The 16026-nt window shown below is 36.9% G+C and overlaps 1 protein-coding gene across 1 annotated transcript; it reads left to right on the plus strand.

Moving 5' to 3' along the window:
* The first annotated feature begins 3014 nt into the window (after window positions 1-3014).
* Window positions 3015-15819, plus strand: gla (galactosidase, alpha). The gene is made up of 7 exons (XM_084718448.1): window positions 3015-3282; window positions 8289-8463; window positions 11800-11974; window positions 12811-12902; window positions 13280-13441; window positions 14028-14225; window positions 15202-15819. Exons 1-7 carry the CDS (start codon window positions 3122-3124, stop codon window positions 15514-15516), a joined length of 1278 nt encoding a protein of 425 aa, XP_084574574.1. The 5' UTR covers window positions 3015-3121; the 3' UTR covers window positions 15517-15819.
* Window positions 15820-16026: the final 207 nt, after the last annotated feature.

The raw sequence follows: 16026 nt of genomic DNA on the forward strand, positions 1-16026 counted from the left end.
CGCTGTGAGAAAAACAACAAGGGTCTCCTGTCATGACGGTGGGTGAGATCCCATTTTTACAAAGAGAAAACTATGTATTCAAGCGAGCCGGATTGGTCCATCCATCAGCGGGGGGGTGAGTCAAATTGAAATCTGACATTTAGAGCCTCGACGCCTTTGCTCACTGGCACTGATATGAACTATAGCAAGTGACAAATTGTTTGTATCAAGCCTGTCCCTGGGTGAAGCCTCTGATAATGTTTAGGGTTCAAATAGACACCCTTGACATTTCACTGAAAGGTCAGGTTTTGTGTTCATTAATGTTCCCTTTTTACATACAGCCGGCAGTGGGTATGCAGATTATTGTTGTAATCTGGGGTTATGCCAGCCCATGGATGCTGTCTCATTTGTTTGACTCCTCTCAATATCAGGACACAATGAGTCATTCACGGCAACGACAAACTGTCAGGAGCGAGATCACAAGAAGGTTTTCACTCAGGCAGTCACCTCTGTAAAGTTTCCAGTCTTTTGTGCTGCCGTACAAACTCTCGAAGAGCTGAGCGCTTGATTAGCAAATAAACAATTTCCAGCTGTCTCCTTGAATTTCAACAAAATGGCAAAGTATTACAGTGAATATAGAACTCATCACTCTCTCTGCGTGTGTGACAATTTCACAAGGAAAAACGTCCAGGATTAATTTGGTTCTGTAGCAGGGTGTCCATTTACAGCTGAATTAAAGAACCTATCTGTAATTCATTTAAAGTCCGCGCCAGACAAATTAGTGCCTTGGATCCGGAGCTAATAAACAGCTCGAAGCGACGTCGATATGTACATAGTCCTACATTATTGCTGATAGTGTGTGTGGCATTTTTGATTAGCCATGCTCCTCAGGGAACCGTGGGCTAAACTGGGCCATTTTCTCTCATTCTTAGTGGCTGTTGGAAAGCAAATGCAAATAGATATCTGTGGTTTTTCTCTTACAGTTGAGGATCTCATATGAAAATCCGGCTTTAATTTGGACACAAGATGGTGGTTCACTTCCTCGATTGACTCTTAAATCTCCTAATGGAAAAATAGTATATGTAGGAAGACTATTGAGGCTTTTATCTGTGGCTCTCAACAAAGCTGGATGGATGTTTTGTCACTATGCCTCGGTCTCTCATACAGGAACACAAAGTACCCTTCAGTGTCTGTATGAGTCACACTGGACGCTCTATTCTGTTTAATATGAACCCAGCCAGTGTTATAAGACGGTGGTTCTCAACCTGGGGGGTCGCGACCCCAAAGCGAGATCATTTCTTGGGGTTGCCAGGTGGCTGTGGAAAACAAAAATAAAATAACATTTTGTGGCAAGCAACATGAAATGAGAGCCAGGAAGCAGTTCTCAGCAACATCAGCTCCTTAAAGGGATAGTTCACCCAAAACTGAAAATTCAGTCATTATTTCCTCACCCTCATTTCAACTGAAGGTTTAGTCATTTAGTCCACAAAGCATTGCTGCAATAGTGTTGCAGAATCTCACAAACAATGTGAGTGGATGGTGATCAGTTTTCAAAAGGAAAAAAAAAGAAAAAATATAAAATGCCTCCATACTGATCGTCTGGTGTAATCCAAGTCCCCTAAAGCCCCAACGTATCATTCACTTGTGCACGCACACGTCACACCACACACACAGTTCAGATGGTGTGCACGTGCACAAGAATGTGACTCCGAGCAGAGGATCTACATAGATTGAAGATTCAGGCTTAAAACATGGTATAAATGATGTCTTTCAGGTCAACTTGGCATGTCGGGGCTTCCCCTCTACAGAAAAAATGCAAAAGTCCTATTTACACCTTCCCCCACTTGTTTTAACATCCTAAAAACACAAACAATGAATATAGCTCTCACTGTATTTGTATGATTTTTTTTTCGCTATTTTTTCCTTCTTTATTCCATTTTAAGATAGAGGCCTATATCAAAATCACAATTCGTCTGTTTATGTACATTTTTATACTTTCAGAGCAACACTGCTTCAAATAACATGTCAATCAAGTTGATCAAAACAACAGATAATTTATCACATCTATTTTTCCATTTACATAGGCCTTCATTTTAATCACTTTCACTATTAAATGATAAATGACAATATTGTGTTGTGAATGATGAATAATGAATGTAAGGGGGAAAGGATGACACATCCTATCAAAATATCATAACTGTTTTAATCACATTGGCTTGAAAATGATCAAATAATTACTCTGTTTTTAATTTCACGTTCATTTTACCCCTTATATATTATACTACTTTTCAATACCAGGTGCAATATTACTCTCATTATAATCTGCAATGTCATTTAATTTTTTTTCATTACTACTATGTACAATATTACATTTAATATAATGTATTATGGTCATTATCATTGCGATATACTTTTCATTATTATTATCATGTACAATATTACGTTTAATATCATGTAGTATTACCTTTACTGTCATGTACAATACTACTTTTGCATTATTATCTTGTATAATATTAGGTCTGATATCATTTGTAATGTTACCTTCATTATCAGGTGCAATAATACTTACTTTTCCAAGGTAACTGCAAATAGTACTTTCAGTGTCATTGCCAATACCAAATTTTCTATTTTAGTTTATGGTATGTGTATTGTTATTCTGTTAGGCACTGTTGTTTTGCATTCACACCTTTTTACACTTTTTATTTTATACCTCACTTTTTTATTTAATACTCAATGGTATGTTGCAGTAATTTTAGAGTAATCTCTGGCACAAGAATTTCCTTCGTGATTAAGGAAGTTGTATCTTTATTTTTTTCAGGGGCATGTATTTCCATCAGCTGTAGTTCTATCAACACTTCTTGTCGTTTCACTGTTGGGGAAACATCACAAGACATGCTTCATGATTCTAGCGTGTTTTGTCATCTGACTTCTCATATTTTCACCTGAATCTTGGCGCTTCCTAGTTTGTAGTGAGGGAGAACGCCATTGGACAGTTACAGACGCGTTTTGACTTGATTGGTCCAGATTTACGTCCATCGTCCAGGGGGCGGGCTTACGGCGTTTTCACGAGGAAATAGATGCAAATGCAGACAGTCGCTTAGTTTAGTTGTTTTGAGAGAAGTGTTGAGTATAAAAGTACAAAATGAACAGAGCTGTGTTTTACCTCTCGCTTCTCGGTTTCATGTGTCCTGCTGCTGAAGCGCTGGACAACGGTCTGGCGCTGAAACCCACTATGGGCTGGTTACACTGGGAGAGATTCATGTGCAATATCGACTGTGACAGGGACCCAGATAACTGCATCAGGTAAGAGACAACAGAGCTGTCAGACGGCAGCTTTGACATGTTAGTGAGATACAAGACAAGGAAAGCAGTCATATCGATGGTGCTCAAGTCCTATTACTGTGTTACCCATGTCTTCTATGAGAAATACTTCAACCCCTCCTTCAAACTTACAGGCTTATTCATAAAATGTCTGTTCCTAGATCACATAAAAGTGATTAGGTGATAGATAAAAGCTCTTAAATGCGCTGTTTTTAAACGAGTCACGTGGGATCCCACCCGTAACAGGAAGTGACACAGGATAGAAAGTAAAAAATAAAATACATCCATGGTGGTTAATCAACAGAGGCACTTTGGTTTCAAATTAAAACAATCCTAAACTTATTTTGTAATTATGACCACAGACTCATAACATGGCCATGTATAATATTAATATATTATTTATGATGTCCCCTGAAATTATTATTCCTTAAAGGGACAGTTCACCCCAAAATCAGAATTACATGTTTTTCTTCTGGCCTGTAGTGCTGTTTATTACAGCTGAACGACTTTGACAAAATGTCTAACTGCGGTTTCTGCAGTTTCATGTAAGAACTACTTTCATTCTGCAGTGGAATCTACCAATACTACTTTACAGTCCTATGTGAAACTGCTCACAAAAAGGTCTGTGGATTATCTTGAGTAACTGGATCCTTATGTCTGCAAAACATTGGTCTTGGATTTTTTTGTGCTTTTAGTGCCGTAAGCCAAGTGCCCTCTAGTTCCATTATATTGGAGAGAGGGCAGACAATATCTCTGACACTCTGCAACTCACACCAAAAAATCAAGATGGATGAATAGCACGACAGGTCAGGGGAAAAAATGTAATCTTGATTTTGAACTGTCCCTGTAATTATGACACTTACCTTGTAGGATTGTCATGAGACCAGAATTCTACACTTCAATACAGCACTAGAATTTGAAAAAAAAAAACACTCAATATCACATCAACAAGAAAAATAAAATCCTTGGTTCATAAAATAGATTTTTTTTATAAACAGCCTGCACACAGTAGGGGTGTAACAATACACTAATATGGAGCAATATATTGATTCAGTGCTCAATGATCCAATAATATCAATGCAAAGCGAAAATATACATCTATATTGTCATCTTTATGATTTGCCACCATTTTGGAATTTCCCATGGCATGTCTGTCACAAAAGTCTAGAAGAGTTCAGTCATAAAATTCTCAAATCATAATTTAGTTTCTTTTTGTAAATTACTGTAACCAAATGTTTTATTAAATGGACATAGGGTATCATCTGATATCAATTTTAGGCCCCTGAATTAAATAAAATTGAAATTGTATCGTGACAGACTTTGTGATATCAGCAAATATTGTATAATTTTCCAAACAATCAATATAACATTGTATCATGATGACACTTGTGATCTACACCCCAAGCACACGGTGGTGGTGCAGGAAAAGTCAGTGGATGCTGGTGTTGCTATGCTGCAAGCCAAATTTCAGGCAGGAAAATAAAGACTAAACTGAAGTTAGGTCTTGAATTACTGCTTTTGTTTTTTTTATGGCTGTGATACTTTAAATATTATTGTATTTTTTAATCATGTTGTATTGAAAAAGTATTGAAGTATTGATACTTTTGGCAACCTTACTATCTTGTATGTCAGTTTATTGCTGCCACACTAAAACTGGATCAGCATCAAGCTCTAAAATAAAGAGTTTAATGTTATAACAAGCTGTTTTTCATGTTGTAACAATATATTTTCACGTTATTAGAACATACAAACTTTTCACATTAAAAGAAACTTTTAAAGTTTATTTAATTAATACAAGCAAATAATATACATGGGACTCATGACAGTATGAAGACATTACAATGTAACTAGAAAAGCAAATAAATAAAAAAAATACAAGCAATTAGATACAAATAGAGGAAACATAAATAAAGAAAAGGAAAAAAAATCTGGGGAAAAGAAAAAAATTCACCTGGAGGTGGTGACATTATCAACCACCCAACGGCAACGTAAATAAATAAATGGTAAATAAATAAAAGTATAAGTAAAAGTATCAGTAAATAAATAAAAGTAAATAAGTATAAGGTGCAGGTAGGCACTGAAGATCAATGGACCTTGGACACAGTCCAACGGAATCTGGTATGCAAGAGTAGAGTGATACTAATAGCAATAATAATAACAATAATAATAATATAGTTGAATATTATATATCATCTGAGAAGAACCTGATTCAGCTACATTTTGCTAGTAGAAACATAGAGAACTCTGTTTCTATAAGAAAAGTTTCTTCTTATAACATGGTAAGTTTGTATGTAGTAAGAACATGAACATATATTGTTAAAACATGAAAAACAGCTTGTTATAACAATAAACTTTCAGTTTGATAGAGAGCCGGTTTTCTCCTTCTAGTGTGGCAGCAATATGCTACACATGATAGTGATAGGTAGTTAGATGATAGTAAGGTTGCCAAAAGTATCAGTACTTCAGTTCTTTTTCAATTTCAGATGATTAAAAACAATATAATGATATCAAAGTATTGGAGCTATAAAAAAAGATCTAAGTGGTCATTCAAGACAATGATACTGGTCGAATTAGGGCTGAACTATTGATTGAAATTTTACTGAAATCGCAATATGGCCTGCTGCAATTTTCAAATCTCAGGCAAAGGCAAAATGTGTGTCAAAATACCATTTTCAATTAGATATTGTTTTGTTGCAGAAGTGTCCTGGCCTACACAGACTCATTTTACAGTCTTAAGAAATCGTCTTTGTTTGGTACCAATCCCTGCAAAAATCTCACCACAATCCAATGAGAATATTGATGTAAAAATTTTAATTTCCTCATATCGCAATTACAGCATTAGTCAAAATAATCACACTGGGAAATTTTTTCAAAATCATCCATCCCTCCTTCTGATTTATTTTTCTTTTTCTGGCCTGGCAGTAATACACTTCTGTAATCTCATAATTATGGGATGTTTATTTCATAATTGAGAAACTGCCCCAGAAGGAAATAAAATGAGATCAGAAACATGTGATTGTAAAAAAGCAATGGATATTTGATAAGGCGGGACCATAATCACACTGCCTGATTTAATTTGCCTTTATTTGTTATTTGGTTTGAGGCACTGGGAGATATTGATGTGTAATGTAATAATCTAAATTTCCAAATCACTCGTAAACAAGGAACATAAAAGTCTTCACACATTCCAGAGGAGGTAAACAAGAAATCTGTGCGGTGAAATGGTAATGTACAGGAGCGGACCAGATTAACTGATGAAAAAGTATAAAAGAAAAAATATACAGAGCTGAGAAACACATAAACACACAAGACAAATTACATAGGGCTGTTAGAACCTAGCAAGTATCTTCTTAATTGATTGATTCATCATTTGATTGACCTATAAAACATCAGAAAGAAATGAAAAATGCCCTGAAAACCCAAGGTGACGTCTTCAGCGGTTTGTTTGACTAACAGCCAAAACGCAAAAATTATCACAATTAACTATTAATGAGAAGTTGTTGAGAATTTTTTTTTTTTTTTACCATACTACTAGTACTACTACTACTTCTAGTAATAATAATAATAATATTGCTGTTGTTAATAATTAAAGCTTTATTTCTTAAAATCACTGACATGAATCTAGAAAAACTTAAAGTATCTTTTTTAAATAACATTGAAATGGTAGAATTGAATACCATAGAAAAGCAGATGTACCTCCCTGGGTTCAGGTACAACAATCTGATCTACTTGAGGTTGCTCTGACAGTGCAACCAATTATTATTTTCATTATGGATTAATCTTCTGATTATTTTCTCAAGTAACAGATTAATTGTTTAATGTAATGAATGTAGAAAAAGAAGAAAAAGTGTCTATTTTCCAGACCCCAAAGTAACGTCACCAGACACCAGGTAGTTATTCATTTCACAAGATATTATGTTGACAACTATACATGAAGGAAAAAGAAAAGCAGTAAACCATCAAATGTGTGAAGCCGGAGCAAATGTTAGGCATTGCTTTGCTTTTTTAAAAGTTATTAGATTTTCTTATGCAGTTGCAGTTAACCAACTAATGATTGCAGCTATAATCATAAATGCCAGTTTTTACTCTTACCTGTCATACTATTTATTTATCTAAATTGTTTTAGTGTGAGATATTGGTCGTAGAGATGTTTGCCCTCTCTTCAGTATCATTGGACTAAATGTCTCTCATTTTTCAAAGCACCAAGAAAATGCATTTGAAAAATTCAACACTAGTGTCTCTTTCCAGAAATCATGGCCTGGTTTCTCAAGATAATCCACAGATCTTGTTGTGAGCAGTTTCACATAGGACTACTTTCTTTTTGCAGTAGAATCGACCGGAACTACTTTCTTTCGACTAGAAAAAAAAAATAGTTCCAGCAAGAAACTGAACATGCTGGGTCTGTGGAAAGAGACACTGATGTTGAATGTTTAAAATCAATGCTTTTTGGCAGTTTGAACAGCAGAAGTTGAATGCCTTTCAGTCCCATTATATTGGAGAGAAGGCAGACATCTCTACGGACGATGTGTCCAAAACTCTGCAACTGATGCTGACAAAAAATCTATATCAGATGGATAAACTGCACTACAGGTAAGAGGAAAAGTATGAATTTTTGATTTTGAGGTGAATGTCCCTTTAATGTGCACTATTCCTGTTAAATAAATAAACCAACAAATGAATAACTTGAAGCTTGTCAAATCTGCACCGTTTCTATATGTAGAGCGTGTCAGATGTACTGCAAGGTCTTGCTTTCTTTTTTATTTTAGGGACATTTATGCTGATTAGTGACAGAGATAAAATGTCTCAATTCTCATGCACAGAAAAAAACCCCTCAAAAGCCCTGAACAAAACATTTAAAACACCAAATGGTTTTTTTTCTGAAAATAGGATGTATGTGTGTCTGTCATATTGGTCTTGCACATGACATTGAACGCCGGCATCTAACTGATCATATCGGCCCTGCCTGTCTCCTCCTGCTGCCCTGGCAGTGAGCGTCTGTACATGCAGATGGCAGATGTGATGGTGAAGGAGGGCTGGAAAGAGGCCGGTTACGAGTACGTCTGCATTGATGACTGCTGGCCCTCCTATCTGCGTGATGCCCAAGGCCGCCTGCAGGCAGACCCCAAAAGATTCCCGGGGGGCATCAAGAAACTGGCCGACTATGTGAGTAGTAGGTATAAAGGAGGTATTGAGGCTCTGGGTGTGAATTTATGATTAATGATAATCATTCCTCCTCAAACATCAGAGAGATATGGGTTCAGATAGACTGAAGAAAAGAGAGAAGTATTCTCATTTCAGTTATTTCACTTGGAAGGAGCTAAATGAGAGTACACACAAGTTGTATGTTATGAACAGTATACACTGTAGAGCTGTGATATGAGACTAGATATTGTTTTAGATTTTGGATATCATTATATTGTGATATAGTATAAGTGTTGTCTTTTTCTGGTCATACATGCTGCATGACAGTAAACTGATTTAATTTTCTGAACTTACCAGACTGCTGCTCTATTATTTGCCCTTACCCACACAGTGTTAATATTTTGTGAAAGCACCTATAGTCATCTTTACAATATTGTCACAATATTGATGTTTGGTCAAAAATATGGTGATGTTTGATTTTGTTTACATCACTCAGCCCTTGTATAATGGTAAAACTAGGGTTGTGCATTGAGTACCAGTTCAAAATTAGAAGCGGTTTCAAAATTGCAATTCCAAAGAAATCGTTAAAGGCATAACATGCAGCATTTTCCCAAACAGAACTCAGAAACATAATCCCTTTCAATCATCACATATGACCCACTAGAAGTGTGTGGTCGTAGCTGTAACTGTAGAGACCCTGCCCTCTTCCTGTATTTCTTGTTGTTTTGCTGTGTTTGGGATGCTTTATAACCAAAATCGTATGTATTTGATGTCCTTGAAATGAGACACAAGAATAAACTATCTTTCTGGTGCATTTAATCTGCCTGTAAAAATTGCATTTGTCTTATTACATTGACAATAAACTAAAATTCTCAGTTATTATTCTCAGTTATGCTGCTGTTGCTAAATTGCTTGACTAGTGGGTCGATAGCACAATTGTGAATCTTGTAACAGTCACCTCAATTTAGCAAATGTTATGCTACAAAACACCTTACAAGGGATACTCCTCTATCGTCATAGTAAAGCAGACTAAGTAAACCCCAAAATATTCAGGAAAAGAGAAAAGAGACCATTGTCACTACAGTTAAGGGCTGAGGGGATAAAATAAGAAAATATCACCATATTTTTGACCAAATACCTCGATATTACGAGAACATTGTAGGAGTGAATATTGGTGCTTCAAAAAATATTAACCCAAAGACATTTTTTGGTTAATATTCACCTTTAATGTGATTGTAACAAATTAGTGTGCAAAGTCAAATAATAAACAGTTAGAATAGTCTGGTAAGTTCAGAAAATTGCATGGCTTTACTGTAATGCAGCCTTTAAAACCAGGAAAGGACAACACTTAAATCATGATATAAGGATGTCCAAAAGCTATCACAATATCTAGTCTTACATCATGATTCAATGTAATATCGATATATTGTCCAGCCTGAGACTAAAGTAACTTAACTACCCCTTATAGCTAGAGCTGTGAATTGGCAAAAATCTGTCGATGCAATAGGCTACGTATCATGATACAGGGATTAGAATTCAGTATATCGTGATACTGTGGGAAGGATATATATATTATAAGGATATATATTATATTATATTATATATAATATATATCCTTATATCACAATATAATATATATCCTTATATTATATATAAGGATATATATATTTCAGTAAACCTGTCAGAGTTTAAAGAACACACCATCATTTACATGAAAAGGTTACTTTTTTATGTAGTCAGGACAGTGAAAATAGATTACAGCTTTCTAGCAGTAAGGGGTTTAAACACAACACAAAAAGAACCACTGCCACTGATCTTTACATGTTTCACAATATCTCGATATGGTGATTTTGAGAATCAATACAGCATCACAAAAGATAATACTGAGAAATTCAAGTCTATCAGTATTTTCATATACCCCTACATATAGCATGAAGCACTTTTCTGTGAGTGCAGTAACCTGCTGGTACACACCAGAGCTTCAGTGATTCAGTCAAGTGTTTGATAGACCGAGAGGGGCAGCAGAGGAGGAGGTACTCAGATCCTTCATCCTGGCACTGAAACTGATAATTATTTTCCTTTAAGAACAGTTCAACTCAGAATCAAAAACACATATTTTTCTTCAGCCTGTGATACTATTTATCCATCTAAATTGTCTTGATGTGAGTTGCAGAGTTTTGGAGAAACCAGCCATAGAGATGCCTGCTCTCTCTTGAATGTAATGGAACTAGATGACACACGGCTTGTGGTGCTCAAAGCTCCAAAAAACACATCTGAAAAATTCAACACCATTGTCTCCTTCCAGAAAAAAATGACCCTGTTACTCAGGATAATCCACAGACCTTGTTGTGAGCAGTTTCACGTGGGAACTATTTTCTTTCTGGTAGAAACAATGTAGTTCTGGTAGATTCTACCACAGACAGAAAGTAGTTCTCTCAACCAATAGCACAAACCTCAACATTACTAAAGGGGACCCAACCCGGGGCACCCCTATAGCTCAGTTGGTAGGGTGTGCGCACCATGTGTTGAGGCTATTAGTCCTCTGCAGCGGCTGCTGGTTCAATTGTGGCACATTTGCTGCATGTCATCCTCTCTCTCTCTCTCTCTCTCTCTCTCTCTCTCTCTCTCTCTCTCTCTCTCTCTCTCTCTCTCTCTCCCTCTCCCCCTTTCCTGTCATATCTTCAGCTGTCTTATCTAAATAAAGGCAAAAAGCCCAAGAAATAACCCAACCCGACGTAAAACATGTCATATCTAACACATACTCCTACAGATGTAATTACATGGGGTGCAGCGTTAATAAAGAATTTGTGGTGCAATGTGTCTAAGTTTGGAAATCTTTGACAAATAGAAAGTTTGGGAAGCCCTGGTTAAATAACTGTGGAAGTAAAAGTGATTACACAGTCAGATTCCATATTCATTATACATCCATCTGAGCCGACCTGCAATTATTTACATAATGAAGGGGAAAGGACCAGATGTGGAACGTCTCAGATTTCATACTGGTAAAAATTCAGCACCTGGAGCCAGGGGAGCTAAGTAGGCATATATTGTCGTACAGGTAGGAGTGTGCTGTCGTTCATCCTCTTTGCTACAGTCACAATGCAGAGCAGCTCTGCTGAGTTTGAGACCACTCTGACAAGCTGATTCCTACTCAGGCTGCTAAAATTCATGTTCACCAGGAAATAGTTATATTTAGGCCCACTAAGGCAGAGCTGAGTCCTGAAACAGAGGCATCAAGTTATTAGCTGTGCAACATCGCCACCTACTGGTACATATCCACAACATGCCAAAAACAAAACTACAGTCAGCACTTGGAAACTAAATCAATTAGTTCTAATGTTTTTTTCCTGTTTTAAGGTCCATTCAAAGGGGCTGAAGCTAGGGATCTATGCAGATGTGGGGAAAAAGACCTGTGCTGGATTCCCTGGCAGTTTGGGTTACTACGAGACAGATGCTCAGACTTTTGCTGACTGGGATGTGGATCTACTCAAGTTTGATGGCTGCTATATGGACTGGAAACTGCTGGGAGAAGGTGAGCTTTTAATTCTTTTAACTTTTAATTTTTAATTCTTATTACTGCTCCACATGAAGCAAGTGTTGCTTAATAAATCCAATAAATATAAATGTAAATAAACTTGGGAACATGATATGTTCACGTGACTAAACTTTCTTCCAGTTTTTGGTTTTCCTCTCATTCTAAACCTCCATGGACTCATTAGAAAAGGTATTCTGCGGGGTTTAATTTCACATAACTTCATCTGGTTGAAACTACATACAAAGTTGTATTTGAGTTGTGTGGTGTAAAGCCCTCTGCAACACACTTGAAACTTGTCTGAAACTCAGCCACAACAGTTGCAATACTCTCAGCTAGTTTCACGCAACAGCCAATCAGCTAGGAAAATTTTGTTTATACTGCAGTGAGCTGGTAAGTTAACACCACTCCTCGCTTAGTTAACATTACCAAAACAGTGTTTGTTTGACATCTGTTCTGTTAGCTAATTTGAAATCTGCTGCTGTTTTTGCAATCTGTGTAATGTTAGGGTTATTAAATTCTTCCTCTCTTGACAAATTTTATTGATTCCTTTTGGACTTGAAGGATGAAAAAGTGATACAATACATACACATTTACACAATCTAGTGAGAAAACAGTAGAACAAATGGAAAGTTACCAATCTAGCAAACTAACTTATGTGAAATACACATGTTGAATGAGACTTAAATTAACTTTATTTATTTACTTTATTTATAAATTTAATTGCAAGTTGCTTGGAAATTGTGTTTCATGCAATTTGTAACCTTCAACTAGTAGTGTGAAAGTTTCCCTGTATAAAGCCAACCCTAACAGTTTGTGATTTTGTTCTATTTAAGGCTACATAAGAATGTCACAAGCACTGAACAAAACTGGAAGAAGTATCCTGTACTCTTGTGAGTGGCCTTTGTATGAGTGGCCTTTCCAACAGGTGAGTTGTTTGTCCTCACCCGACTTTAAATTACAGCTGCAACAATAAATCAATCGATTAAGTCATTTTTTAAGCAAAAGTACTGATTACTCTTCTTTGTTAATAATCTCTTGGGGACAACCTTTAGTACCTACATGACCCAACAGGGGGCCATGGCCCACACTTTGGAGTCTCTTGACTAAACAATTACTTGATTAATTGAATACATTGCAGCCTTACTAAATCTCAACTAACATGATTGATCTCTTGATTACTTTCCAAGATTCTACCCACACAACAGTAAAAATAAATACAAAGAATACTTATTAATCATTATCAGCCACATGATGACACCATACATCATTTCACAACATTAAAGAGCTCTTTTTTGCCTGCAGCCCAACTACACGGCCATTCGTGAGACGTGTAACCACTGGCGCAACTACGCTGACGTGTACGACTCATGGAGCTCTGTCAAGTCCATCTTGGACTGGACTGCTTCTCATCAAGACATCATTGTCCCCTCGGCTGGACCTGGGGGCTGGAACGACCCCGATATGGTTTTCTGCTCTACTTAGGCTCTTATAAACTCCTTTCTTTGACCTCAGATAAACGTAGAACTAGTGGCCTTCAAGGACCACGCTGAAACTTCACTGCCAGCTGCGACAGTTTGAAGACAGAGGGCAGATTTGTTTCTGAACTGCAGGTCTTCTGGCACTTGAAGGAATAGTTCGACATTTTGGGAAATTAACTTATTTGCTGTCTTCCTGGGATGAAGATGACAAGATTATGAGTCTTCTCATCTAATTCTCAGCAAGACAGCAAATACACACATTTCAAACAATGTCAAACTATTATTTTAAAGTCTCTTGTATTTCCACCCTTTTTCATTAATATAGTTTATAGATTTAAATGACAGACTTGTGAAACACTATGTTAGAGACAATAGGATTATTTGCTCTCTCAAGATGTTTCAGCTGACTTAATGTTAGTTTAAAAACAGCCAAGTATAAAAAATATCTAGCATTTTTGTGTATAAAAAAGGGTCTCATTTCTTAATAGTATGTTGTTGATGTACTGCATACTGTCTGTAAGTCTAACTTGCCCTGTTATTTACATATTTATACCACTGATCCATTCCTCCAGCTCGTGATTGGGAACTTTGGCCTGAGTCATGACCAGCAGGAGTCTCAGATGGCATTATGGGCCATCATGGCAGCCCCTCTACTCATGTCTAATGATCTGAGGGACATTTGTCCTCGCTCCAAGGAGCTGCTACAGAACAGACACATCATAGCCATCAGCCAGGACCCACTGGGCAAGCAAGGATACCGCACTGCCAAGGTGGGTGAGAGGGGACATGAGGCATGATCACCTCCTGGAATGACAGCTGGCAGCATGTTTAGTACATTTGACATTTAGTTTCTACAACCCAAAGTTCAAAAGAGTTGCGATGCTGTGTAAAATATAAATAAAAACAGAATGCAGTGATTTGTAAAAAATGTTTTGATGTATATTCAATTGAAACAGTAAATGTTCAAACTTATTAGTGTTATTGTTTTTTTCTATAGATATACACTCATTAGGAATTTGATGCCTGCAACACACTTTAGAAGATCTAGGAAACAGGTCTGGACTCCAGACAAGCCAGCGTAGTGGCTGCATTGTTATACTCTGCATCCATGGTTTTGTAACACATGTAGAATGTGGCCTGGCATTGTGTTATCGAAATAAATGTCCCTGAAAAAGACGTTGTCGTGGATGGCAGCATGTCTTGCTCCAAAATCTCTATGTACCTTTCAGAACTAATGGGGCCTTCAAAAATGTGAGTTACCCATGGTGCCATGGGCATCAACATACTCCTATACATCCATAATTACCAAAAACAATTTTAAATGTAGACTCGTCTTAACTTGTATTTATAGATGTGGCAATGAAATGTTAACTGACATAGAGGAGTAAAGAAACCAGAAACAATCACGAATCATGAAATCTGAGAATTTTGTCTTTTCCTTAATATTTACTCAAACCAATTGATTAATTAAATGTTGCAGCTCCGATCTTGTCTGTATACTGTGTTCAAGTGGAAAATGATTTTCAAATCATTGCATTCTCTTTCTTCAAGTTTTACACACCATCCCAACTTTTTCAGAATTGCGGTTAAATATAGAATTGCTAAAGGCTCAGGCAGGGGTCTCACACATTTTAGCTTTTCAGCAGTGATCTTCTTGAGGTCTTAAGATACAAATGTGTGACAAAGTAGTAATGGCAATTCAAAGTACTATCTATAGTCAACACAGAATAATGACTTGTTCTCCAGGTGGACAGTTTTGAAGTGTGGGAGAGGCCTCTGTTGAAGAACCGACTGGCTATCGCCGTGCTGAACAAACAGGAGATCGGTGGCCCCAGACGGTTCGTCATCAGAGTGGCTCCTGGCTGGAAGGTCTGTGACCCCCAGTGTAACGTCACACAGATCCTGCCTCAGTACAAGGAAATGGGTGTCCAGACTCCACATAGCAAAATGGTTCTATCAGTGAACCCTTCCGGAACCACTCTACTCACTGTCACTCCCATCAGCAGTGACTTTAAGGACCCTTACAAGCTGCACTGGAAGGACACGTCCATCAAACACTAGCACACTGTTTCCTTCTAGCCCTCTGGAGGTTAAGCATTTTAACTGCCTAAACAATTTCAACTGTTTTAAATAGAAAATTGCTGATCCTCTAAAATTTGAACAGGTGTTGCTTTTTTTAAAGTAAGTTTCTAAATTTAAAAAGGGAACATGTTTTATTCTGTTGATTTTTCTTGGATACTATGCTGCTGCTTCTTATGTAGAATAATCACTGGAAAATATTTTTGCACACAGCTTTGTATAGACTTTTTTTTCATAGCAGTCATATTTGTATTAAACAGTAGGGTAAACACAGGTGTTACCAATGATACCAGTGTTTCCCCTATAGTGTATTTGGGAGGGCGGCCCGCCCCCCCAACAGACGCCCCCACCCTGCCAACAGGACCCCCACACAGAAATTCATTTTTTTTTTTTTTTTTTTTTTTAATTCCATTATTTGATTTTTATTTTAATCAAAAGGGCCTATAACAGGTGTTCTTTTTTATCAAATAAAAAAGCTAACTCTTATTTGTG

This window comes from Lutjanus erythropterus, chromosome 5 (assembly GCF_056507025.1).
Source record: "Lutjanus erythropterus isolate fLutEry1 chromosome 5, fLutEry1.hap2, whole genome shotgun sequence".
Taxonomy (NCBI): Eukaryota; Metazoa; Chordata; class Actinopteri; order Lutjaniformes; family Lutjanidae; genus Lutjanus; species Lutjanus erythropterus.